Source organism: Oryzias latipes, chromosome 6, assembly GCF_053564925.1.
Source record: "Oryzias latipes strain Hd-rR chromosome 6, Olatipes_Hd-rR_3.1".
Lineage (NCBI taxonomy): Eukaryota > Metazoa > Chordata > Actinopteri > Beloniformes > Adrianichthyidae > Oryzias > Oryzias latipes.
Genome location: NC_136242.1, coordinates 11,724,665 through 11,750,458, shown reverse-complemented (window position 1 = coordinate 11,750,458; position 25,794 = coordinate 11,724,665). Strand labels below are relative to the sequence as shown.

Genomic DNA, 25,794 nt, shown 5'->3' with positions numbered 1-25,794 from the left:
CAATGATATGTGATAGAATGACAGCCACACAGCGTGGAGTCGTTCTCTCTGTTTGATCGTTCTTATTTTTCATATGTTGGCAACAGGAAAAGAGGAGAAGTTAGCACATTTCACTCTAAGGCAGGAATGCCCAAATCCAGGCCTTGAGGGCCGGTGTCCTAAATGTTTTCCAACAATCCTGCCATCAAAGCTCCTTATTGGCCAAACACACCTGTTCCAGGTGATCAACACCAGATAGGCCAGGGTTCCTGGAAACTAGCAGGAAGCCGGCCCTTTTGGCCGGAATTTGGGCACCCCTGCTCTAAGGAGGTGTCACAGACTGCTGCAGCCACTTTTTCTGTTAACACCATGTCATTATTAATGGAGTTTAAGTGTCAATAAATGGCACTGTATCCTCTTACCTTAAGGAGTAAACTGCCGTCCAGCAAAACAGAAGAAGAAAACATTTGTAGTCTTTAGCTTTTTCTTTCCTTTATTCCTAAGTTAAAGTTAACTTTTTTATTATAAACATTTTCATTGTTGTAAAAAGAGGTACTTTTTGTTATTAAGATCCAAAGTCATAGCCTGACCGTAAACCGCTGTAGTGGAAATGACGGAATATTTGTGCATCCGTAGACTGATCGGGTAGCTGTTACAGATCGGGTAGCAACAGCGAGTACATTGTGTTATTTTAAAAGATGTACCGGATACACTTTACACTCACTCACATGGTTTCCGGTTTAGGTCATTAAAGTTGCACCTTAGGGGCTGCACCAGAGAGACCGAACTGGATGCCGTGTGTGTGCTTTTCGCAATTTTCAAGTTACATATAGACTCCATGGGCCCTTGCGCAATCAGACCAAATGCAGTGTGAGCCCAGGGTCAGGCATCACTGCCCTCATGGGTGGATCCAGGCTGTCTGTGGGTGAAAAATTGGAAAATCTGTACGGCGAACGCAGGAGATCTGCACAAAATATCAAGGTTTTAAACTGATTGATGAACCCGTAGAGCAAAAATGTTCATGCATATTTTTTTGGCAGACATGTTGCGGGCGACAGATCATAGCAAACACTTTTATATCGCGGAAGGCATTAGGTAAGTAGCTGAGACACAGGCACATTTTATGGATTTTTCCTTTTTTCAATCCCCTGCAAAAATCCACACTTTGCAAGTGGGCCGTTAGTGCTGTTCAAGTGGTAAGTAGGCTCCTTGAGCCTCCATTGCACATTGTGGGTGCAGCCTGACTGTCAGAAATTAGAAAATTAACCAATCAGAGCAAAGTTTGTGTGGACATCCAAGGGGCGCCGGATTTCACGGCTGCACCTCAGTCGACTTTGAACCGTATGTGTGTATTTCTGTTATATATCTGATCTTGTTCGGGATGTACTGGAACATAATTTCGTATGTCAGTGTAAGTTGTGCATATGACAATAAACCACTAAATTATCCTACAGGCACCTACGAATCACCTGCACAAGTGAAGCATTAGCTAGCAGTTAGTAAGGAGCCAGTGCTCTCACCTCACTAATTAGATTAGATTAGATTAGATTAGATTCAACTTTATTGTCACTGCACATGTAGGTACAAGGCAATGAAATGCAGTTAGCATCTAACCAGAAGTGCAATAACCAGTAAGTACAAAATAGAGGTCTATAATATGTACACAGCAAAAACTGGAGAGTTGAAATTTCGGGGTTAAACAAACCAGAGTTGATTTCCACTCTTGAAGTGTTATTTTAACACATTGCGATTCAAATGGTGTTCAGTGTTGGGGTTATTTATCAGTGTTACCCAAATCAAGCTAATTTAACACTACAGAGAGTCAATGCCCCTGGGCTTCTGCCTCGGAAACCCTGTGCAAGAAAGTACAAGGTGCTGACACTCTTGAAGTGTTATTTTAACACATTGCGATTCAAATGATGTTCAGTGTTGGAGTTATTTTGGCCAAGTGAAGTTCATTTGACACTATAGAGAGTCAAGGCCCCTGGGCTTTTGCCTCGGAAACCCTGTGCAAGAAAGTGCAACGTGGTAATTTTCCATGAGCTGCGGCAATTTCATCAGTGCTGGAAAAAGTTCTTCACAAGCGGTAAGTTAAACTAATTTATGGGGAAAAAATACTGTTAAATGGCCCTTAGTATATACAATAATGTATCTAGAGAGAATTGTATAACTTTTCTACGCTTTTTTGTTGCTGTTAAGCTGCTTTCACGCAGCGGTTTCATCCAACCCGTCCGTGGCCTTCTGTAATGGCATTACACAGACTTCGAGTTTCAATGTTAAGTTAATGTAGAGGATCTGTGGCGCGATTTGAGCGCAGTGTGTTTTCAGCGGCGCGGCCTGAGTTTAAAAAAAAAAAAAAAAAAGACCGTTGGCGAGGTTGTGGCTTTTAAACAATCTGGGACTCGTCTCTGGGACTTGACGTTTTCGGGGACTCGATTAGCAGGTGAAGTACAAATCCAAAATGGCGACTCAACGTCACAATTCCATCCATCCGTCCATCCATCTTCTTAACCCGCTTTATCCCTTTCGGAGCAGCGGGGTTGCCGGAGCACGTCAGATTACTGTTAAGGAAAGGTGGGGGAAACCTTGGACAGGTCGCCAGTTTGTTCCAGGGCCCATGGGGCTGGAGCGCTCCACATCCACCTTGGCGTACAGACAGACATGATAAAGCCACCTGTTTGCTTAGGCCTACTCCCTTTCGAACTGATACAGGAACAGCAAGCCTTAACTTGGTCACAGACACACGAAATCACGTTCTGTGTGAATGCAGTTAGGGGTTTTAGATAACTATTTTACATTTTAGGAAAAGGTGTTTTCCTGCATTTATATAATTTTATTTATTTACTATTTAGCAAGTTTCATGTATGCTTGAATCATGTAAAAAACTATTTTTGACTTTTAACCAGTTGTGGCATCCCTTAAAAAAACGTACTCAAAATTGCATCTGTCCTGTGGAAGGAAGGAATTTTTTAGTGTCACTTTGCAAAAAGTTACTACATACTAAAAAACAAATTTTTACAGGTGGGACAAAATTTTAAGACAGACACAACAGACACCCTTTCCTGCTTGTAATCGCTGGATGTCATGTGAACGTAGATTATCCCAGAAATTAAATAGGGAATGTCGTTTTATTATACTCTGTATGTGTTGCAAAATGCATTTTACAAGCAAAATGTATACAAGTTTTTTTTTTTTGTATTTTAATTGTTTTATTTAGAGCTATGGACAATGATTTAACCTAATATTTATGAAGTCTATCTTTGTGGGCTGGTAAGGGCTGTCAAATTTTTTTGTGTGGGTGGGGGGTTACTTAAGTATAATTGAATTTTATAACCCAACCTTGCTTTAATCAATATTTACACCACATTGTAAATGTAACTAAATTTTATAATCTAATTCTTGTAGGTCAATTGGTGTTGCTCTTCAGCTTCAGAGGGTCTCAGCTGGTAAACCCTAAGTGAAGGAGGTAAGTCTTGATAGTCATGTTAGCAGTGTCAGCATGCCCCCCCTCCCTATTTTTTTTGTTCTTTTATGGAAAGCTCACCCTAACATATACCAGACTTGGTGATTAGATAATTGACTTTGCATATTACATGGCTCACACACACCTCATTCTGGAACCCACTGCATGGGTTTTAAAAGTTTCAAAACTCTGTAGTGGATAACATAGTTGACAGGTTTATTACTGTGTCCATATGACTGTTTTTAATTTTAGCTTGAATTGTTTAAGTTGTATGCTAAAAAAATGCTTATTTCTGTCATGTTCTTTTCTTTTTGGTATGGTTCAGTAAAATGCTGGTGCAGGTTCGCTACCGCCAACAGCAGAAATATGTAAAGCTGGATGAAGTTGATGGACAGTTTGATTTCATGCAACTGCATGAAAAAGGTTTGTTTTTAAATTTCGTTTGAAGAGGAAATACATTTTGTGTAGGTGATTTTGTATCCAAATTAGTTTATTAATTTGTGAAGTGAGAATAGTGCTGGCTTAAAAGGTGCTCTCAGAAATATCTCATCTTTTCCAGTCATCGAGAGGTTTTGCCTGCCACCTGACGCAAAAGTAGTATACAAAGATGCAACAGGGACAGAAGTTGACGAAGACATTTTCAATGACCTTGTCAGCCAAGGCAGCGTTGTTTTAACAGTTTTCCCAAGTGATGGTGAGAAATGTAAAGGGTCAGTTACATGAAGCAATTCAGTGTCAAATGGTGGAACCTGAACTCTCAAATCAGTCTACAGAAAAAAAAAAACAATTTGTAGTATAATGTGGAATCCAACAAGATGCAATAAATGTTGCAACATTTGAACAAAGCTGTACATTTTTTTTTATTTCTGAAATTTATTTTTTCTCCTAGAGTTTACTGATTGCTCCTTGTCCTCTCCATCTGAATGGTCTGACTCAAGCTTCAGTTCAAGTGCAAGTGCATCAACTGTACTTCTAGATGAGATCCCAAGGAAAAAATCAAGAGTTGAAGGAACAATCAATGCAGTTTCTGCAAAAAAGGTTGGAACAAAGTTCAAATATCTCTGTCAACATTTTTTTTTGCCGTTTAATTACAATTTTTGTCTTCCCTAAGTTGATCGAAGCTGTACTTGGAGCCAGTTCAGGTGGTGAAGAGGTCCTTGAAGAATATCACGCATCACAGACTCTTAAAGATTCTACCAGAAGAAAGCTGGTCAATATAATAGTGGCCCACATAATTGATAAACATGGGTAATGTGCCCAGTTTTTGTAGACTTAAAAAAAGAATCAAAACTGTTTATCTATTACTATAGTAATCCCAATTGAATCTCTTCCCAGACATCTCCCCACTAAAGCTGTTAGAGAAGAATATGCTCTTGGGATAGTGACACTTTTTCCATCCCTGAAAGACCCATACTCCGAGAAAGGCTACGTATGTATAATTATTATTGTAATATTCGTTGAGATAGTATTTGTTTTGTGTTGTTAGGTTCTGGGTGGGCATTTTGATTTCTGATATTCTTAAAAATGACAGACAATGCACTAAGTGTTAATGTATTTCCATTTCAGGAACACTTCTATGATGCTGCAAGCAGTACAGGATACATTTCTTGGCGTCTTAAGACCATCCAGAGAAAGATTCGACGAGAATCTACCACTTCAAATAGCCTCACTGGCCTTTCTCAAGGAGGAGGTAATACATCTGCAAACTGGTCATCTTATGTCAGCTAGTGTAGTAGAAGAGAGCAAAGATAGTTTTAGGTTTGTATGCTGTCACCTCTTTCACAAAAGTAGTTTGTATGTCTGACATTAGAAAGCCACTTTCCTCTTACTAGATTGGTTGAACAATCTCTTGGACTGATTTTTATTATATAATTTTTTTTGCATTTACCTATTAGCAACTAGGGCCTAATTTATTTAAAGTGTGTGTGTTCCTTTCTTCAGGGGGCCCTAAATTCCAGAGATCTGTTGTAGTTGAGGAGCAGCAGCTGGATGGAGATGCTTGTCAGGAGGCAATGTCTTTGCTCAATTATGCCACAGACACTACGCAAATTTTTCGAAAGATGAGAGAGACGTTTCAGCATCGGCAAAAACTCATCAATGACTCAGACAAAATGCTTGACATCCTGTCAATCTTCCCAAGATTCCTGGATACCAAAGGATTGGTAAGTATGCAGTGATATTTTGAGATCTACTTGAAATGTGCAGAATGTGGTGATAGTATATTTTCTTTCTCATAGGTAAATCAAGACTTCATTCTCTTGTTTAATGACGAGGTATCCAACCGGCTGCTTCAGAAATGGGACCCGATCTTTAGATGCAACGTTATCAAAGAGGCCAAGCAGCTCACTTCAACACCAGAGCTTCGTCAGTTGTTGCATTCAGCGGAGAGTCCACAAGGAAGTGATGAGGCAATGAGTGAGTTTTGCTCTCTTGTGTTTACAATTCAATACTTTATTAACATAACTTTTTTTGTTCTTTGCTTTGTGTAAGTCTTTAAAAGTTCAATGACCTAAAAGATCATGAAGTACATGAATTTGCAGTACATTTGAATGCAGGTTTGTTAAATCAGATTATTTGGGGCATATCTAAGTTTCTCAGTTATTGCATCACCGCCAACTTATTTTAGCTGTCATTTTACTATTTATTGCGGCACATATCTACTTGAGACATGCAGAGTTTTAAATATATGCAACGTTTTCAACAGAGTAATTGGTTTCTGCCCTTTTAATGATCATTGTTTTAAGTCTTTGCTGTTCATTCATTCTTTGTCCATAGCTTATGATGCAGAGATGGCCTCGCTTTTGTTGCTGTTATATCTCCTTCCACCACCACCTGGGGGACCAAAGTTTCCAAAAATCAGCGCTTCTGATGCAGTTGAAAAAGTTATTGTCTTTCACAAGGTAATTTTACATTTGTTAATTTTGATCATGTGTAAAACTGGTAAAGAGTTAAATGAAACAAATTGTAGGCAAGTTTACTTTAACATAGAATGTTTGTTTTCACTTGTGCAGTGCTATTTCTGACTTGAGTGTCCAATGTCCTTTTTAAACCTCAGTCTTGCTGCAGTTTGGAAGAACATCTTCAGAACCAGCAGAACCATCAGCCATACCTCCTAGCCGTTGGTCGCGAAAAGAGGAACATCGACAGATTCTACATCTCCATTGACAAGCGTCTCATCCCATGCCAGGCAAACCGCTCCCTTGGGGCATTTGATGAACTTTTTAAAGCTCATTTTGTTTTCAGTGTGTCTTATGATGGTGCACTTCTGAATTTCTACACCTTTTTGCAGACAACAGTTTATAACATTGATATGGGTAAAATGAAGGTGTCACCAAGAATTCGAGACATGAGAGCCAAACTCCTTAACCAGGAGGTGCTTCTCACAACCCAGATTTAAAGCCAGGACAATTAAAGGCATTTTGAGCAAAATGCTCACATGTTTTCTGTGCAACAAAATTTTCCCCAGCAGTCAGCAGTTGATTTCACATATAAGAGGTGAACATGGTTATTATCCTGGACCAAAGTTCAAGTTGTTTTGTTGTCAGCCAAGTTGTAGGCTTCAGTTTCAAACATATGCAGGCTTTAGAAAGCACCTTAACATTATTCATAGCAACGTTGAACAAATTGTTCATACTTCAGCTGTTACTAATTTGCCTAGTGATCCAGTTTCACATGATTTGGAAGACCAATTTCATTCAACAGATCTTTCTCAAAGTTCATCCAGTGTTATTCTAGAGTCTAGTTCGTCCCATGTTCCAGAAAGTAGAGAAACTAGTGTTTCAGATTTTAGCAGGGATTCATCCAAAAAAATGTGCGCATCCATTGTGGCCAAACTGCAGGGTAGTGGCATTTCTAACAGTTTAGTATCTTCACTTGTGGGTGATTTGGAGGAACTAACAAGCGAGCTTCGTTCAGAAGCAAAGCAAGCCATTATTTCTGCTTTACCTGCAACTGACCCCAACATATCTGTAATTAATGAATCTTTTGAAAAATTGAAAAACCCATTCACTCATCTAAATACAGAATGGAAACGAAATAAATTCTTCAACCTAAAATGGGGAGTGGTAGAGCCCAGAGAAATAACACTGGGAGTGAGATACGACACCAGACGTAATCAAAAATCGGGTACTTATGATCAGGTACCTGTTAAGGATACTTTCATTTATGTCCCTGTTCTGGAATCTCTGAAGTTCATGTGTAAGAATCCAGAGATTTGTGCTCTCCTGAAGAGGGAGTGTAGGTCAGAGCCAGATGCGTATCATGACTTTTGTGATGGAAGTTACTTTAATACTCACCCCCTGTTTTCAGCCAAAAAGCATGCTTTACAAATTCAGCTATTCTATGATGATTTTGAAACGGCCAATCCCCTTGGGTCAAAACGTGGAATTCACAAAATTGGCTGCATTTATTTCATTTTAAGAAATCTACCTCCAAAATTTAATTCCATCTTGATGAACATTCATTTAGTATCTCTTTTCCACACACCAGATCTGCACAAGTACGGTTTTGATGTTATACTGGAACCACTGATAAGTGATTTGAAACAACTTGAAAGTCGAGGGATAAGTCTTCCATTTTCTGATGAGCCAATATATGGAACAATTTCACAAATAACTGGAGATAATCTAGGGATGCATTCCATTCTTGGTTTTAACGAGTCATTCAACAGCCGACATTTTTGTCGCCTTTGTTTGGTTGAAAAAGATGATTGTCAAATAGTGTACACTGAGGATGATCCTAAAGTGGTCTTTCGTGAAAAAGATGTGTTTGACATGCATTGGCAGTCTCTTAAAGAAAATGTTAATTTAAAGTCACTGTATGGTATGAAAAGAAATTCTTCTCTAAATTCCTTGCAGTATTTCCATGTTTGCAGTAACTACTCTTTTGATATAATGCATGATCTTCTTGAAGGTGTCGCTCAGTATGAGATCAAATTGCTATTTGAATATCTCACAAAACACTACATATCAGAACAAAACTTGCTTTCAAGGATCTATGGTTTTGACTATGGTTTTTTAGAAAGAAAAAATCGTCCCACTAAAATTATTTTGGATAGTCCAGGTAATGGCATTGGCTTGAACTCCATCCAGACATTATGTCTCGTAAAAAACATTCCACTTATACTTGGTGACATTATTCCAGCAGGGAACAGACACTGGGAACTATTACTACTGTTACTTCAAATAATGAACATAGTTTTTTCACCTTCTCTCACTCTGGGTATGACTCTGTATTTAAAGAATCTGATTTTTGACCACCACAAACTATTCAAGTACTTGTATCCGCACAGAAACTTGATACCCAAGCATCATTTTATGATTCATTACCCGTCTTCAATTAGGAAAATTGGTCCCTTGTTGTTTTTCTGGTCTATGAGGTTTGAGGCTAAACATAAGTTGTTAAAAGATTGTTTCAAAAATTTCAAAAACATAACCAAATCACTCGCTAAAAAACATCAGATGGCCATTGCTTATGACTGGGAAACCTTAGCACTCAAACAGAAGGAATATGGGCCAATTAAATCATTTTCATTGAGAGAGGAAAATGTGGTAAACACTCAGATTCTTGAACAATCTAAAGATGTTTTCACAACAAGTTGGGTTAAAGTTAATGGTGTGGAGTACAGAGCTGGACTTGTTGTTTGCAGTTTGATGGAGGAAGAAATGCCTATCTTTATTCAAATACTTGACATTCTTTTAGTTAATGATGCCATTTTTTTATTGACTCAAAAATTGTTTACGGAGTACTTTGATGAACATTACCATGCCTTTAAAGTGTCAAGTACTGAAGAAAAGTGTGTTATCAAAATAACAGAACTGAAATGTTACAAACCCTTTGATGTTCAAAGCTCATATGGAGCAACAGATGAAAGTTTTTTTGTTATTCCGTCATGTGTTATGTATTAATTGACTGCATGGGAGTAAAATATTAAATATGTTTGAAAATACATTTTTTGGGGAATTATTTCATTGCCGGTTATATAATTTCAACTATTGTATCGTATTGCAGTACTTGGTAAAACATTTTAGTTAATTGTTTAAAAAAACGCTTATTTGGGTAGTAGTTTTAGTGTCTAAGTTTAGTGAGTTAAAAAGGAACTTTGACTCGTTGTTAATTTAACATATTTATTGAGTTAAACTATTGACTCTGACTCGGTGTTAATTTAACATATTTATTTAGTTAAACTATTGACTCTGACTCGGTGTTAATTTAACATATTTATTGAGTTAAACTATTGACTCTGACTCGGTGTTAATTTAACATATTTATTGAGTTAAACTATTGACTCTGACTCGGTGTTAATTTAACATATTTATTGAGTTAATCATTGACTCTGACTCGGTGTTAATTTAACATATTTATTGAGTTAAACTATTGACTCTGACTCGGTGTTAATTTAACATATTTATTGAGTTAATCATTGACTCTGACTCGGTGTTAATTTAACATATTTATTGAGTTAAACTATTGACTCTGACTCTGTGTTAATTTAACATATTTATTGAGTTAAACTATTGACTCTGACTCTGTGTTAATTTAACATATTTATTGAGTTAAACTATTGACTCTGAATCGGTGTTAAATGATTTAACTATTTTGAAAATGTTAATTTAACTCCGTAAAGTGTGGAGCTATATAAACCCTGAAAAAGTGTTGAAATTAACTCTGTGGGAGTTGAATCAACACTCCACTTTTTGCTGTGTACAATAACTACACAGGTAAGTATTATGGACATAATTTACAGATATTAAATACCATTAGCACGATATACCGATAGTTGTACTATGAACATCCTATTCAGATGAGCTATGTAAAAGTGTATGAACACTATATGCAGAACTATGAACATAGTTTACAGTATTGCAATGGACAGTGAAGTGCATAGAAAATATTACAATATGCAGATGGATTATACAGTGTTCCTGGATGAGCAGACAGTAGTGCAAGTAATAACAAGTTACTGTTTTGCTTGTTGTGAATAAATAAATAATTCAGAGTGTTGAGGAGGGGGAGGAGTCTATGGTGGTGTGGGGGGTGTTTTAGGGGTGTCAGAGGGAAGAGTTCAGCAAGGAGACAGCTTTAGGGAAAAAGCTGTTCCTGAATCTTGTGGTCCTTGTCCTGAGGCTTCTGAAATGCCTCCCGGAGGGGAGGAGGTTAAACAGTCCGTGGTCAGGGTGAAAGGAGTCCTTGAGGAATGACAACAGCACAGCGTAAGAGCACCGTACCAGCATCCCTAGTATATTATGAATGCGTGTAACTTACATTATCCATTCAAACACTTTCCCAGAAGTCTCTGCGAAAAACCAGCGTCCATCGATGCTCACTAGATTAGAGAATATAGACCACAATGCATCGTGTCAGAACAATTTTTGCGACTTCAGACACAGCCATTGTCTTAAAATGCAGCTCTGGCAACAAGGAACATAATCTGAAACCAGACAATTTGACTTGTGTCTTCACAATACAATTACCACACACACCTTAATGGTATATTTGTCATGATTTGAACTTGTCTTGTTTTTGGTCCTTGTTCTGTCTTGTTTCTGTTTCCTGTTTTATTTTGAAAGTCTCCTGTCTTGTCTGTTTTCTTGAGTTTTACTTCCTTTGGTCCCCATCAGCCCTGATCGTGTCCACCTGTGTCTTGTCTGCCCTGTCTGTATTTAAGTCTTGTCTCTGCCTTCCTCCTGTGTTGGTCCATTAGTATTCCTGTTCTGGTGTTCATGCCATGTCATGCCCTGTTCCTCGTTCCTTGTCCCTCGCCACGCCACAGTGAGTTTTCGTTTGGTTTTTGTCATCCTGCTCTGCAGCGCTTTTTGTTTGTTCTTTTTGTGCATTAAAACCCACTAGCCCTGATCCTTGCCTCCTGTCTCTGCATCTGGGTCCAACCGGCTCTCGAGCCACCTCACCGTGACAGAATGGACCAACCATATTTTTTGGACCCAGCAGAGCGGGACATGCAGCTCCTAGAGGCTTACTGCCAGGAAGCCGAGCGCACGAGGTCTTACTGGGTTTTTGACCAGGCCCAGTTTGCCTCGTATGCCTGGAGTGGGAGCCACCTGGACTTCACCGGGAGCCGTCTTGCCCTGAGGGGGGGTCGTCGCCGTCGTCCCCGCCGTCCCCTTCCTGTTCCAGAGGTGGTCCGGCACGCACCACATCGCTTTCCAGTGGTGGTGCCAGATGCACCCCATCCCCGTCATGTTCCGGTGGTGGTCCCGGATGCACCACAACCACGTTCAGTGGTGGTCCCGGACGCACCCCGACCCGTTCCTGCTCCCAGGGGGGTGCCGCCTGCGCCCCGACCCGTTCCTGCTCCCAGGGGGGTGCCGCCTGCGCCCCGACCCGTTCCTGCTCCCAGGGGGGTGCCGCCTGCGCCCCGACCCGTTCCTGCTCCCAGGGGGGTGCCGCCTGCGCCCCGACCCGTTCCTGCTCCCAGGGGGGTGCCGCCTGCGCCCCAACCCGTCCCGGCTCCCAGGGGGGTGCCGCCTGCGCCCCGACGGTTCTCCGGTTCCACTGCCACGCCTGACCCGCCTGAGCTCGGCTCCACGCCTGACCCGCCTGAGCTCGGCTCCACGCCTGACCCGCCTGAGCTCGGCTCCACGCCCGACCCGCCTGAGCTCGGCTCCACGCCCGACCCGCCTGAGCTCGGCTCCACGCCCGACCCGCCTGAGCTCGGCTCCACGCCCGACCCGCCAGAGCCTGACTGCTGGCCCGACCCGCCAGAGCCTGACTGCTGGCCCGACCCGCCAGAGCCTGACTGCTGGCCCGACCCGCCAGAGCCTGACTGCTGGCCCGACCCGCCAGAGCCTGACTGCTGGCCCGACCCGCCAGAGCCTGACTGCTGGCCCGACCCGCCAGAGCCTGACTGCTGGCCCGACCCGCCAGAGCCTGACTGCTGGCCCGACCCGCCAGAGCCTGACTGCTGGCCCGACCCGCCAGAGCCTGACGACTCCACGCCCGACGACTCCACGCCCGACGACTCCACGCCCGACGACTCCACGCCCGACGACTCCACGCCCGACGACTCCACGCCTGACGCCTCCACGCCCGACGCCTCCACGCCTGACGCCTCCACGCCTGACGCCTCCACGCCTGACGCCTCCACGCCTGACGCCTCCACGCCTGACGCCTCCACGCCTGACGCCTCCACGCCTGACGCCTCCACGCCTGACGCCTCCACGCCTGACGCCTCCACGCCTGACGCCGCCTCCAAGCCTCTCATGCCGGACCTGCCTCGCCGGACGGCGCGGCCCCCCGGCCGTCCTCCGGACCTGCCTCGCCGGACGGCGCGGCCCCCCGGCCGTCCTCCGGACCTGCCTCGCCGGACGGCCCGGCCCCCCGGCCGTCCTCCGGACTCTTGTGCCCGTCGAGGTTTATCCTCCGGGGCCCCCCCCTCATGTGACTTTTGGAACCTCGGAGCGGTTCCTTGAGGGGGGGGGTACTGTCATGATTTGAACTTGTCTTGTTTTTGGTCCTTGTTCTGTCTTGTTTCTGTTTCCTGTTTTATTTTGAAAGTCTCCTGTCTTGTCTGTTTTCTTGAGTTTTACTTCCTTTGGTCCCCATCAGCCCTGATCGTGTCCACCTGTGTCTTGTCTGCCCTGTCTGTATTTAAGTCTTGTCTCTGCCTTCCTCCTGTGTTGGTCCATTAGTATTCCTGTTCTGGTGTTCATGCCATGTCATGCCCTGTTCCTCGTTCCTTGTCCCTCGCCACGCCACAGTGAGTTTTCGTTTGGTTTTTGTCATCCTGCTCTGCAGCGCTTTTTGTTTGTTCTTTTTGTGCATTAAAACCCACTAGCCCTGATCCTTGCCTCCTGTCTCTGCATCTGGGTCCAACCGGCTCTCGAGCCACCTCACCGTGACAATATTGCATTTTTTTGTCCCTTAAGGTGGCCTCAAGGGAACTGCAAGACCAGCCTGTGCTCCCTTTAAGATGCAGCTGCACGTGTCTACGAACCTCCACAGTCCTGGACAAGCCAAAAACCTGCAGCACCTGTAAGGGTCTACCCTCTGCTCATGTCCATGTGACTGAGGCATTCATTATAACATTATAAGGAAAAAGTCTTTAGTAATGACCTTTTGAGACCTTTATTGGATAGTAATGAAACACATGAACAGCAATTACTTATAAAATTCAAAATAAGAGTAACTGTATATAATTAGAATTGAAATAGTGTACTGTTAAAGTTGAGGGATTACATTCTAAAACGTGTTTGCTTTATTTTTATTCTTTCTATCTGTTAAACAATCAGTAAATGTCATCGACTTCAGTCATCATTCAGGTAAGTATGATGCAACATTGCTAATTTTACAAGTTAGGAAGTGTGGAGGTGTTGGGTCAGTCTGAGTGTGACAAGCCTGCTGCCTCTGAGTCAGGATCCCAACACAACGTCATCTGCAGTCAGTTTAGAGCTTTTGAAGTATCTAATGCAAAGTGCTTCTTTACAGTGTGAGATCATCATGTTAGACAGAGCAAAGTCTTTGGAAGGCGGCAAAAAACATCGAAAATGTATTGTCTACTGTTGTGGATAGTTCCGGGGTTATAGGCAGTACTGTTCTGATTCCCTTGTTCCTGTGATGACTTCAAAAGTCACTTCATCCTTCAGTTTCTTTCTGTTGGACTAAGAGTAGACCCCAATGTCCCACCTGTACATCAGAAACCATGACAACTGCCATCTTTTTCTGAGGCTTCTGTGTCAGCAGAATTGGAAGAGTCAGAGTTTCAGAAAAGATTGATGTCATACTTTGGATTTCTCCAACATTAATGGCTGGACAGAAAGCTGGAGAAGTCCAACTGTCATAGAAAACTTGTGGAAGCAAAACTCCTTTGCAAAGACACAGACTGAGTTTGAGTGAGTTGAGAAACTGCTAAATGTCAGTTATGCTCATGCACAGTTTGACCCAAGAAGCTTTCTGAAAAATGGGGAACATATTAATGGAGACTGACATTTCACTCTCTGCATAGATCAAGCGTTAGACCATTCTGCTGGACAGAAAAAAAACATGGTTCTGTTGGCAGGTGCAGGACTCCCTTCTGGTCTGCTTGACAAAGGTTTTGTCTCCTACCTGGGCTCTTAAAACTTCACAGCTGATTAACAGAATCTTTACAATTTCTACTGACTTTGCCCCTACACAACCCACAAGATAATCCCACAAACCTGTGTTACAAATCTTAGTGTAACTCTCCTCTACAGTTGACTTTGACTCTGCTTGAACTTCCTTACTCAAACCCAGCAAAGCTGACCCACACCACCATGACCTCACTTCACTATTGAAACATTTTCTAAATGTCGTACTGCGAACGTTTGCCAAAGACTCTCTAAGCTAAAGCCTAAATTCTAATGATGACTTCCTTGCCCTTCACCCAATGATGTTCTGCCTGATTAACTGATCAGTACATGGGGAAAAAGGGAACTAAAAGAGAAAAACAATGTAGACAAAGTGGGGAAAATATGTGCAATGCATCTACTTGTTGAAAAAATGTTTTGAGTTGGTCTTTGGATTTTTACCTTTTTTTCTGTAATATTAACTAAATGTAACAACTATCATCACACATCCCCTTCTTTAACATTCAAGTCCCTTACTAATAAAAATCTGGTAAAAATGACCAAAACATTATAGTCACTTACAAAAGAAATGCATGTTTTCAGGAAGGGCTTTAAAACATTTTATGGTCTTCTGTTTGCTCCAATGCAAAGCCTTTCTGATGACATCAAACAGCATTTCAATTTTCACAGGTGGAATGAAGGAGCAGAAAATAGCAGAACTTGTTAACACTCTGCAGTTTGGTGAATTCATGAACACTGAAAATGATCATGAGTGGCTATTATTTGCAGTTTGTCACATATGCTAAGTTGTCCCAAATTCTGAGGTATATCAGAGTTTAAATCTTTTTTTTAGTGTTATGCTTAAATAATCTTGAGATCTCCATTATTAGCTGTTGTTTTTATTATTTAAAAGGTGTTAAATAGTGTTACCAAACTCAAAAGGTGGCAGTAAAGGCAGTTATGCTGTTCTAAACAAACAACATTTTATTCCTATGAATGTATGAAAACAAAGGAAGGAAAATTCTTTATAAAATAATGCATCTAAAAATGTTTTAAATTTTCCTTTCAGTGATAAAAAAATTAGACTAAAATATTGATTCAACTAGAAATATTCAGAGATATGATTCAGCATAAGCCATTTATTTTTGGTTCAGCCTTGGCTTGACTCATTCTGCATGGAGTCTGCAATGGTTTTCCATTGGTGCTCACTTTCTCCCACAGTCTAAAAATATAATTGTCTGACTGAGTGGTGAGTACACAGACTGTGGGAGTGAGGAGGCTCTTGTGTTTCATCATTTGATGGACTGATAAACAGTTTTAAATGTCATTCTTTGGGGTTTTATTAATCCAAATTGGGTCATAAACTTAAACATTATTCCTGGATAGATTAAAAAAAAAGTAAAATGTGACAAATACTGAACAATAACCAAACTGAAACCAAGAGGCCCTCAACGAATCAGAGAAATTAACCTATGCCTTAGTAACATGCATCTGTATGGGGTATTGATCCATATGGCTGCTGCAGGTTTTTGGGTTGTCTGGGCCTGTGGGGAATCATAGACAGGAAAGGCCACACCTTAAGGTGAGCGCAGGTGTGTCTTGCGACCACCTTAAGAGATGTCATGGAAAATGGAACGTAGGACTGCGTGTAGTAAGTAAATCATAAAATATTTTCAAGGACACACGTACAACAAATGGGTGAGGTTGTCATATGGTGCCCTTATCCTGCACTTTAGTCGTTATGAAGGTGCCTGCACTGACCACACGTGAAGGCTCAATGCTCAGAGTGTGCAGGTGATGCATAACCCTTGTGCTATCTGAGATGACCCCACCCTTACATTGACGTGTTCCCCCTACCATGACAAAGGTGGATAAAGGTGGAAAGATTTCATGTAATCCATGGACACCAGTGAAGATCACAAATCATTGAAGAAAAAAGGTTCAGAGCACTGTCTAGTGCAGGGGGCGGCAACCCGCGGCTGCCCTAGTGGCTCCCTGGAGCAGTTTCAAAAATGTTTGAAAATGTAAAAAGATTGGGGAGAGAAAAATATTTTTTGTTTCAATATGGTTTCTGTACGAGGAAAAACAAGACACAAACCCATACACCGCACGACACCGAACAGTCTCAGAGAGGAGGAAGCTTTTAGCGGACCACTAGGCAGGTGGCTGATGTAAATGATCCACCGTCAGTTCCGTGCATTGCTTGATGAAGTTGAAAGCGAATATTCTGATCTCCTGCTACACAACACAGTCCAATGGCTGTCCAGGGGTGACGCTTTGCCTCGCTTTGTCGTCTGTTTCGAACACGTGAAAACATTCCTGAAAAGCAAAGACCTGAAGTTGAACTACCCACAACTGGAAGATACTGTGGCTCGAAAAGCTGCACATTTTGATGGATATGAGTGACTGTGACAAGCCACCTAAATGAGCTGAATGAAAGTCTCCAGGCGCCGCAAATGCTTGAAGCTGTTCTGTCATTCGAGCGCAAGATAAAAAATAAAAACAAAAATCGGATTTCTTTATTACATTTCTTTACTTTTATCAAAGCAATGAAACATAATTCATTGATATTGTAATGAAGTTAAACCTGCACAACAGAGCAGTCACGTGACGTGTCGTTCTCCGCAGAATGCACTGCAGGGCAAATAAACATTTAATCGTTAATGCTCATTATGTATTTGTAGCAACATAGTAATTTTGATAGTAGGCTAATATAGCAAATAAAGATACATATTGCATGTGTTGCCTTTATTATAAGGCTTAAATAGGGCTTTTAATATTTTGCAGCTCAAAACAAACAGACATGTTTGTTTTTTGTTTTTTTCGTCCAATTTGGCTTTTTCAACATTTTGGGTTGCCGACCCCTGGTCTAGTGGGTCTAGATGACCCAACTCACAATGTTAAAGTGCCTAGGATAGCACAAGGGTTAAATGCCTATAACACACCTGTCGGATGCCCACAGAAATTACTATTTGACAAATTTTCTGTAATTCTTACAGTCAGGCTATTTGCAAGGAGTGCACACTTATCATTTAAAAACTTTAATGGGCCCCCTGCGCAATGCTCAGGATTTGGGAGGGTTGTTAAAAAATGAAAATCAGTCTCCCACTTTCTTCACCCTATCTTACCCTTACATGTTGTTGAAGTGTTCACTAAGACCACTTGTGCATGATCCTTTTTTACTCTATGGGCTCATCAAGTGGTCTAAAACGTTGATACTTCCTGTTGGCCAACTGTGTGCCCCGTACAGGTTTGCCCATTTTTTGCTTGCAGACAGCCCCTATCCACTTGTTTAGACAATTGTGACTAAGGCATTGCTTGAATTGGAACATGGAGTATGATTAGATAAAACCAGATATGTTGAATTATCTAAACAAGACTCAACAGAATACACCAAGCACAAAACCAGGAACAAGATTACATGTTAGTGTGGTATAACTTGTTCATATTCAGCAGTCTTAACAGGGGTTTTGGTTGTGGGTTTTTCTCCTTCATGATCACTTTTTAAACAGTTGGCTCTTCAGGGTTTTTTTAAAAGAAAGCTACCAATGCGATACTACCAAATGCGAGTCCCTGATTGGTCAAATTAAACTGGTTTTACTTTCAGCGTGCGTTCAAGTACCACCTGTTTTACACATAAGAGTCCAAAAATTGACTTCTAGTAGCAATGACAGTTTTACCCTGAAGCCCAAAATAAATATGCATGCGTTTACATGGACTTTTCATTGGAAGTGGTCGCTTGAACACATGTTTCCGAGCCCGGTGTGAACGTAGCATAATATCTGTTTCATGGGTAATGTAGACAACTTTAAAATGATGAATACAAAATAAAAGCACCATGTTTGCTTCTTGTAAATCATTAAAATAATAAATTTGCACTTTGCAGACTGGAACAACATTCTGTAACAGAAATGTATGTCGAAATCTGAATGATACATCCTTTCATTCTGATCATTAAAATTCCAAGAGTGATAGAAAGACTTAAAGCACATGTGTCAAACTCAAGGCCCGGGGGCCAAATGTGGCCCGCCATGTCCTTTTATGTGGCCCCTAGTGCATAAAAGTTTTTGATAAAAGTTTACTTTTTTTTTTTAATTTTCTTTAGTTGATTACATATTTATGTATTTGCTGTAATTATTCAATGTTTGCAGGTCTTATGTGTGTCTGCAGACAAAATGCTACACGTGTAATACATGTTCTTTCTTGCTCAGTTTTTTTATTTTTCTTTATTCACATGGACAGTTTGATCCTTCATTAATGGAGTTATGTGAGTTTTAATAAGCGGACAAAATTTAAAAGGATTAATGGTAGAGTAACAAGCAAACATATGTTTTCTATACAAATGTAATTGTTACTTTAAAACATTATAATAAATAAATAATGAGTTTTTTTACCATTAAGGAGTCGTTACATTTATTTTTCATTACATTTAGTTACATGGGTAAGTTATATTTTGAGGACAGCCACTATGTTGATGTGGCCCTCAGTGAAAATGACTTTGACACCCCTGACTTAAAGGCTGAAGTGGCCCTGTGGGGATCGAAACTGAAGTGGCCTCAAACGGACCAGAAAATTGTTCAATAGATGAGATGAGACTAGTTTAGAACCTGAGTTCCAACTGGCAGTAATCCAGATAGTGAGGAACCAGAATCACATGGCATGCTGTTGAGGGACACGATGGAACAAAACAAGCCTGCTCAACTTTGCAGCTTATAGGATTTATAGGAACTTATAGCCTCAAATCGCGGGGCTCAGTGATCTGACAGATTCTGAAGTCTTCTGCAATCCTCATCTTTGCTGGGTCAGAGCTGTTTTGACAGCAGTAATTGCTTACAGTGTTTCAGAGCATCACTTAACATTGGAACAAGATGGCTGGTTTTTTAACATAAGCTGCGTTTACATGGACAAAAGTAATCGGAAAGAATGCCTGATTGGAAAAAAATGCGTCATGTAAACACGCCGTTCGGATCAAAATTTCTTTCCGATCGAGATAGGTGGGTTATTCCGATTGTTTATCCGATCGTGTTGCATGTAAACAATTCATTCTGATCGTGTGTCACTACTGCTCTGGTTTACGTCACGCATAGAAGGTGCGGTGCTCCAGAGAAGGCGGAGTGCATACGGGACCAACCGGCCGCTCCATGCATCTGTGAGCAGACCAGCCGGAGTTATTGCTTTGTGTTTGCGGACAGGGGGGTGGTGCTTCGTTACGTGTGTGCTCGGGGGGAGGCTTAGTGGCAGCTGGACTCAGGAGAACCGTGTCTCAACCGGGCAGAGCTCGGAACGCCAGCCCCAAAGCCGCTGTGTGAGCTTTTCAAAGCAGAAATGTCGCTCAGTCCTTAGAAACCGTTCAAACAATCATGGGGATTCGTGTTTCCAGTCGTGTCCCAACAAAATAAAGGCTGATGATATTCCCACATATTTACGTGCAGCCAAGATGCAGATTGCAGCATTTACCGCATGGATTTTATGTTCATCAAACAAGGCTAAATGTTGTTAGCCCGTGTTAGCCTTCTCCTAACCCTGGCTCCTTCCAGCTCCGTTCTTCCACAAAAAAAAGCACTGACCACACGGATTAAAAATAAAATGATGACCGAACAGGTGCTTTATAATATTCATGATATTAATAAAAGCACGTTTAGAAGATCATCTCGTATATTACCGAGCGGCCGCATAAGTGTATACAGTAAACCCTTGTTTTTCGCGGGGGTTACGTTCCAAAAAGACCCCGTGATAGGCAAAATCCGTGAAGTAGAAACCTTTATTTTTTTAAACTATTATTATACAATTAAATACTCTATTATACATTGAAAAGAAAGAACAAACCAATTTCCAGGCTCAAGCATTTGTTTCACAAATAAAAGTACTTTAGAAACCTTTTTTTTCAACAAATAACTTCTGTACTTTACTGTCAAATAATAATTTTAATGACTGTGAACAGAAGGCTTCAAATCGCGGAGATTAGCCCCGCCCACCGCGACCCGAGTTTTGGATTAAACGGGAGAAAATTTAAAATGATTATGAAAAAAAATACAAAGTAGAGTGGGACTAATAGTGACTCAGGTGTATTTCACTGCTCTTCAGACTGAGCCGCTGCATCCTGACTCCGCTCTGCAGTGTTTTCTTCTTTTGAAGCCCGCGGTGCAGCTGCAGGTGTGTTTGTTAGGGAGAAGAGCATAGTGATAGGCAGTTGTTGTTGTCGCTCTTTTTTCTGCTTTGCAAAAAGATCCTTATACACCGACATGCCACCATCAAGAGAATTTGCACGTAGTAATGAAAATTTGGCAAGCTGATTTACGTACGTGCACATATTAAACTGCAACGTTATTTTTTTTTTTTTTTTTTTTTTTTTTTTTATTTTTTTTTTTTTTTAACTTGTCCTGTCCAACAGCTAGGCAAACAGATGAGAGCTGAGGGCCTCTTGTGTTGGACATATTTTATTCTAACAAGAGGGGTTATTCATCTTCAGACAAACCAAAGGTATGTCTGAATAAACCCCTTTTGTAATTGAGGCCAAACTTTATTAATTTCAATCATGTTTGAAAATCTTTGGTGTTGGACCGGACGGAAAAGGAAAGAGGGGAACAAGAGAGAGGGACGTTAGAGAGAGGGGGGGGTAGGAGGGTGATAATAGGAGGGGAAGGGGGGTAAGACCATGAAGCAGCATAGAGCAGGCAGGTTTACTGGTTGTTTATCGTTACGGTACGGTTCAAATGTAGTACAAAAAGGGCGGGGCCTGTTCACACACACTCAAATATTATCAACACACCTGCTAGCCGCAGAAATGTCCACATGTCAACATGCACACAAAACAGATAGTGTTCACGAACGCATACTTATGCCTTTAAACCAACTAGTGTGAAATCTTTCATTCATTCAATCATGCAAACTATTAGTGCAAAGGTGAGCTAACACCTGTGCTCAGGTGAGTGTTTATGTTCTTCTAAAATGGATGGTGGAATGTGAAAAGAAGGAGGAGGAGCGCCCAGCCACCCCCACACCCATACCCCCGCCGCAGCAGCAGCGGCAGCCGGAATTCCCCCAGCGCCACACGGGAACAGGCAGGGAACAACCGCCCCCCGGGCGACCAAGACCGCCACCCAGGCCAGGGCCAGCAGGACCGCCGCGAGGCCCCCAGAGCCAGAGAGCAGGGAGGCGCAGAGGGAAAGAGAGCGCCGCCCCAGCCCAGCCAGGAAAGCAGCCCCCCGCCGCGCCGGAAGAGCCCAACGCAGGGCCCCACCGGAGAGGGACGCCCACAGCCCCAGACGAGCACCCCACCACCACCCAGGAGTTCCGGGCATCCCCCCGCCCCGACCCCAGGTACGAGCCAGGACCCCCCAAGGGAGACCCGCTCCGCACTCCAGGCAGCCACCCACCCGGCCCACGGTTGGTCCAGGTAGGAGCAAGGCAGGGGCCCGCCGCCCCCGCCCAGGAGGGGGGAACCCCGGGGAAAAAAGGGCGGCCCATAAGGGATGTTATAAATATGGCCCGACCAGGCTCGGCCATGTTGGAAGTTTGGCGGGGCCCAGCGCCCAGGGGCAAGGACCAGGACCCACCCCCCAGGGACACGAACACCCCCGGCTCAGGTGTAATATGAACCCCCCCACCGTGCGGAGAGAGCACCGCCGGGCCCAGGGAGCCGGCACCCAAGGGACACGGCCGCCATCGCCAAGGGGCCCGCACCCCCCACCAGGGACGGGGTAGGGGACAGATGGACCCAGGTCCCACCTTCCTTGTAAAATGTGTGTGCGTGTATGGGTGTTTGAGAGGGTGTTTGTGTGCATGTGTGTGTGTTTATGTTTGAATGTATATATTGAAGGGGGAGGGGTGTGTGTACTAAGGGGGGTGCAGTTAAAATTGGCGAGTAGGGCACTAAGGGGACATCTCCTGATTACTCACAGTGATGTCCCCTCACCCTCCACACCAAGGGGCCCTAAATGTCTAAGGTGCGGTTAAAATTGGCGGGTAGGGTGCCAGGAGGACATCTGCTGCTTGCTGGCAGTGATGTCCAAGCACCCCCCCTACCAAGGACCCTACGTGTCTAAGGTGCAAATAAAACCGAAAGAGGGGGGGCCCACTCCATACGGCAACCATAGGAGGGGGGCCACTCCCAAGTAGCCCCCCCCCAAGGCGCATCGCAGGCTAAACCCCCCACCCCCTCACCCTAATATGAGGTTATATAAGGAAGGGGGTAAGTTGGGGACAGCTGGTAGACTGTCCCCCGGTGGTCAAACAGCCGTCCCCCAGCCCACCCCCAGCAAAGGGGCCAGGGCCACCCAGCCCAGGGGCCCACCCCCGGAGGCGCCGACACCCCAGGCCCGGCACCACCCACCCCACACAGAGAGAGAGGAGCCAGAAAGCGTCGCCCCCCCCCGGAGCAAGCCCAGGCCCCCACCCCCAGACGCCGGCCCTAGAAGAGCTCTGGTCAGGCCTCGACGGGACCGAGGAGGCCAACCGGCCGAGGCAACCACTGATTGCCTCAGCGGAGACCCCGACCCGCTAGCCCCCCCGACCCGTACTAATAATGGGCCCCCCCTCCCCCCCAGAACGCCCCCCCACAGGACAGGGCCGACAAGCCCCCCACCCCACCCCACCCCAGACCCCGCAGCCGAAGCGGGTGACACCCAGAGCGACCGGGGGCCCCGAGAGGGTTGTCCCGTCCCGTCCCAGAGCCAGGGAAGGGCCGATCCCAGCCCCAGGTGCAGATGGGCAGCCCATCCGGCGCCGCTGGGCCCCCCCCACCCGAGCAGGGCCCCCCGCCAACCCCCCCCAGCACAGGCAAAGGGACCACCCCCCCAAGCCAAGCCAGACCACCACCCCACCCCCCCACCACGCACCCCCACACCCAAGCCCAGAGGACCACGCAGCGCCCCAGCCCGCCCCACCCAGGCACCGGACCCGACCCCCCGACCAACGGAGCCCCCCACCGCCCCCGCCAGGCACCGGAAGCCCCGACCCCCACCCCAAACCACGGCAGAAGGGCAAGGAGCAGCGACGACCAGGCCCTCCACCCCCTAAGTCATGGAGTCAACCACAGGAGACCAGAGAGACTGAATTCTTTCAAAGTTACTTGAGCTTTGGGCTGACATTTTTTCCAAGCTGATATGATCAAACAGCAGATTTCTGTGTTGACTTATGTTTATATTTTTCTTGTTTTTCCAATTTATTAAAATAGTTTTTTTGGCAATACAAAGAGTTATGAAAATGATAGATGCTAATCCTTCTTCTATATCGATGGCACTCATGTCACCAAGCACACAAAGTGACGGTGAGGCAGTGATTGAAACCTTAAGCCAGACTGATAAATCGGCACATACCTGCTGCCAGAGAGCCCTGACAGGAGTGCAGAACCACAGTGCGTGCATGTAGCTGTCGGGTAGATTATTATCACAGTGCTCGCAAATGTCTGAGTTACTGAGACCCATCTTGAACATCCTCTGTCCAGTGTAGTAAATTCTGTGAAGAGTTTTGAGATGGATTAGCTGCAGATTTGGACTTTTTGTCAGTTTAAAGGTGTTTAGACAAAGTTCTGACCAGAAGCTTTCATCTGTGCTGATGCTCAAATCTGCATCCCATTTTTTTGTTGGAAGGGCAATATTGTTATCTAAATTACATAAAAGTTTGTATATTTTGGAGAGAGTTCTATTCATTGAAAAGTTAATCAGAGTGGTAACTACATCTGGTAGCTTTAAATCGTCGTCTTTAATTTTATACTTTTTAGTAATACTTGATTTAAGTTGCTGATATTCCAAGAAGTTATTTATTCCATGTTTGTCTTGAAGTTCCTGGGGGGTTATGAATCTTCTATCAATAATTACGTGCTCTAGTTGTTTTATGCCCCCTGCTTGCCAAGCTGGGAAGTGAATCATTTTTTTGTTAATAAGGATGTCCGGGTTGTTCCAGATGGGTGTCATTTTGCACGGTTGAATTGATGATTTTGATATTTTGAGAAATTCCCACCAGGCTGTTAAGGTGGCATTTATATTAATGCTTTTGAAACAATCTTGTTTTTTAACTGTTTGGCTAATAAATGGTAGCTGTGACAGGTTGATCTTTCCACATAACACCTGTTCCAAGTCTAACCATGAGTTGGTTTCTGGATTATTTTTTAACCATTTTAAGATATATTGTAATCTATTTGCAAGAAAGTATTTGTGGAAATTAGGTAGTTCTAATCCTCCACAGCTTTTTGCAGATTTTAAAGTTTTTAGACTAATTCTTGCAGGTTTGTTGTTCCATAGAAAGCTTGATATGGATGAGTCTAATGTTTTGAACCATTTTAATGGCGGTTGTGTGGGAATCATTGAGAAGAGATAATTAACTTTGGGTAAGATTTTCATTTTAACCGTGGCTACCTTGCCCATAAGGGACAGAGGCAGGTTGGTCCAGCGTGTTAGATCGTCCTGTATGCTTTTCAGTAATGGGGTGTGGTTTAGCTGCACCAGTTCTGATAGTTTGGGGGAAAAGTAGATACCCAGATATTTGATATTTCCTGTTTTAACTGGAATTGTGAGTCTTTGTTCCATATTCCTGTTGAGTGGTAATAAAACAGACTTATTCCAATTAATGGAATAGTCTGATATGGAGGAGAATTCATTTATGATCATTGCTGTTTCATTTACAGAATGTAAATTCCTTAAAAACAGTAATATGTCATCCGCATAAAGACTAATTTTATGATGGCTGTGTTTGGTTTTTATTCCTATAATGCTCTCATTCTGTCTTATTGCTGCAGCTAAAGGCTCAATGAATATAGCAAAAAGAGAAGGAGAGAGTGGGCAGCCCTGTCTGGTTCCTCTTCCAAGAAAAAACCTGTTTGAAGTCTGTTTATTAGTTCTAACTGATGCATTGGGGTTGTGATATAATATTTTGATCCAATTGATGAATGCTTCTCCAAAACCAAACTTATGGAGGGCAGCAATAAGGAACTTCCAATTAACTCTGTCAAAGGCTTTTTCAGCATCCAGCGATAGTACCGTCATTTCCTGTTTTTTAATGGTGGCAAAGTCTATTATATTAACTAGTCTACGGACATTATCATCCGAGTGTCTGCCTTTGATGAATCCAGTCTGGTCGAAGTGAATTATGTGAGGAGTGATTTTTTCTATTCTCTGTGCTAGTGCTTTGCAGATAATTTTTACATCTGCATTGATTAAAGAAATGGGGCGATAGCTTGAAGGACTAGTGGGATCTTTGTCTGGTTTTAGAAGAAGAATTATGTTGGCTGAGTTCATGTTAGGTGGCATTGATTGGCTCTCATTAATAGATGTGACAGTTTTATAAAATGTTGGTGCCAGTTGTTCCCAGAAT

The 25,794-nt window shown here is 43.1% G+C and overlaps 1 protein-coding gene across 2 annotated transcripts; it reads left to right on the top strand.

Moving 5' to 3' along the window:
- The first annotated feature begins 1,882 nt into the window (after window positions 1–1,882).
- On the top strand, window positions 1,883–9,387 carry LOC101163127 (uncharacterized). Of its 2 annotated transcripts, XM_023955631.2 has the most exons (12): window positions 1,928–2,065; window positions 3,385–3,445; window positions 3,768–3,865; window positions 4,002–4,136; window positions 4,332–4,480; window positions 4,554–4,690; window positions 4,778–4,871; window positions 5,009–5,132; window positions 5,384–5,604; window positions 5,680–5,857; window positions 6,218–6,342; window positions 6,498–9,387. In XM_023955631.2, exons 3-12 carry the CDS (start codon window positions 3,772–3,774, stop codon window positions 6,837–6,839), a joined length of 1,599 nt encoding a protein of 532 aa, XP_023811399.1. In that variant the 5' UTR covers window positions 1,928–2,065; window positions 3,385–3,445; window positions 3,768–3,771; the 3' UTR covers window positions 6,840–9,387. The 2 variants fall into 2 exon arrangements, with proteins under 2 accessions (XP_023811400.1, XP_023811399.1); XM_023955632.2 differs by lacking the exon at window positions 4,002–4,136 and having other exon boundaries at window positions 1,883–2,065.
- The last annotated feature ends 16,407 nt before the right edge of the window (window positions 9,388–25,794 follow it).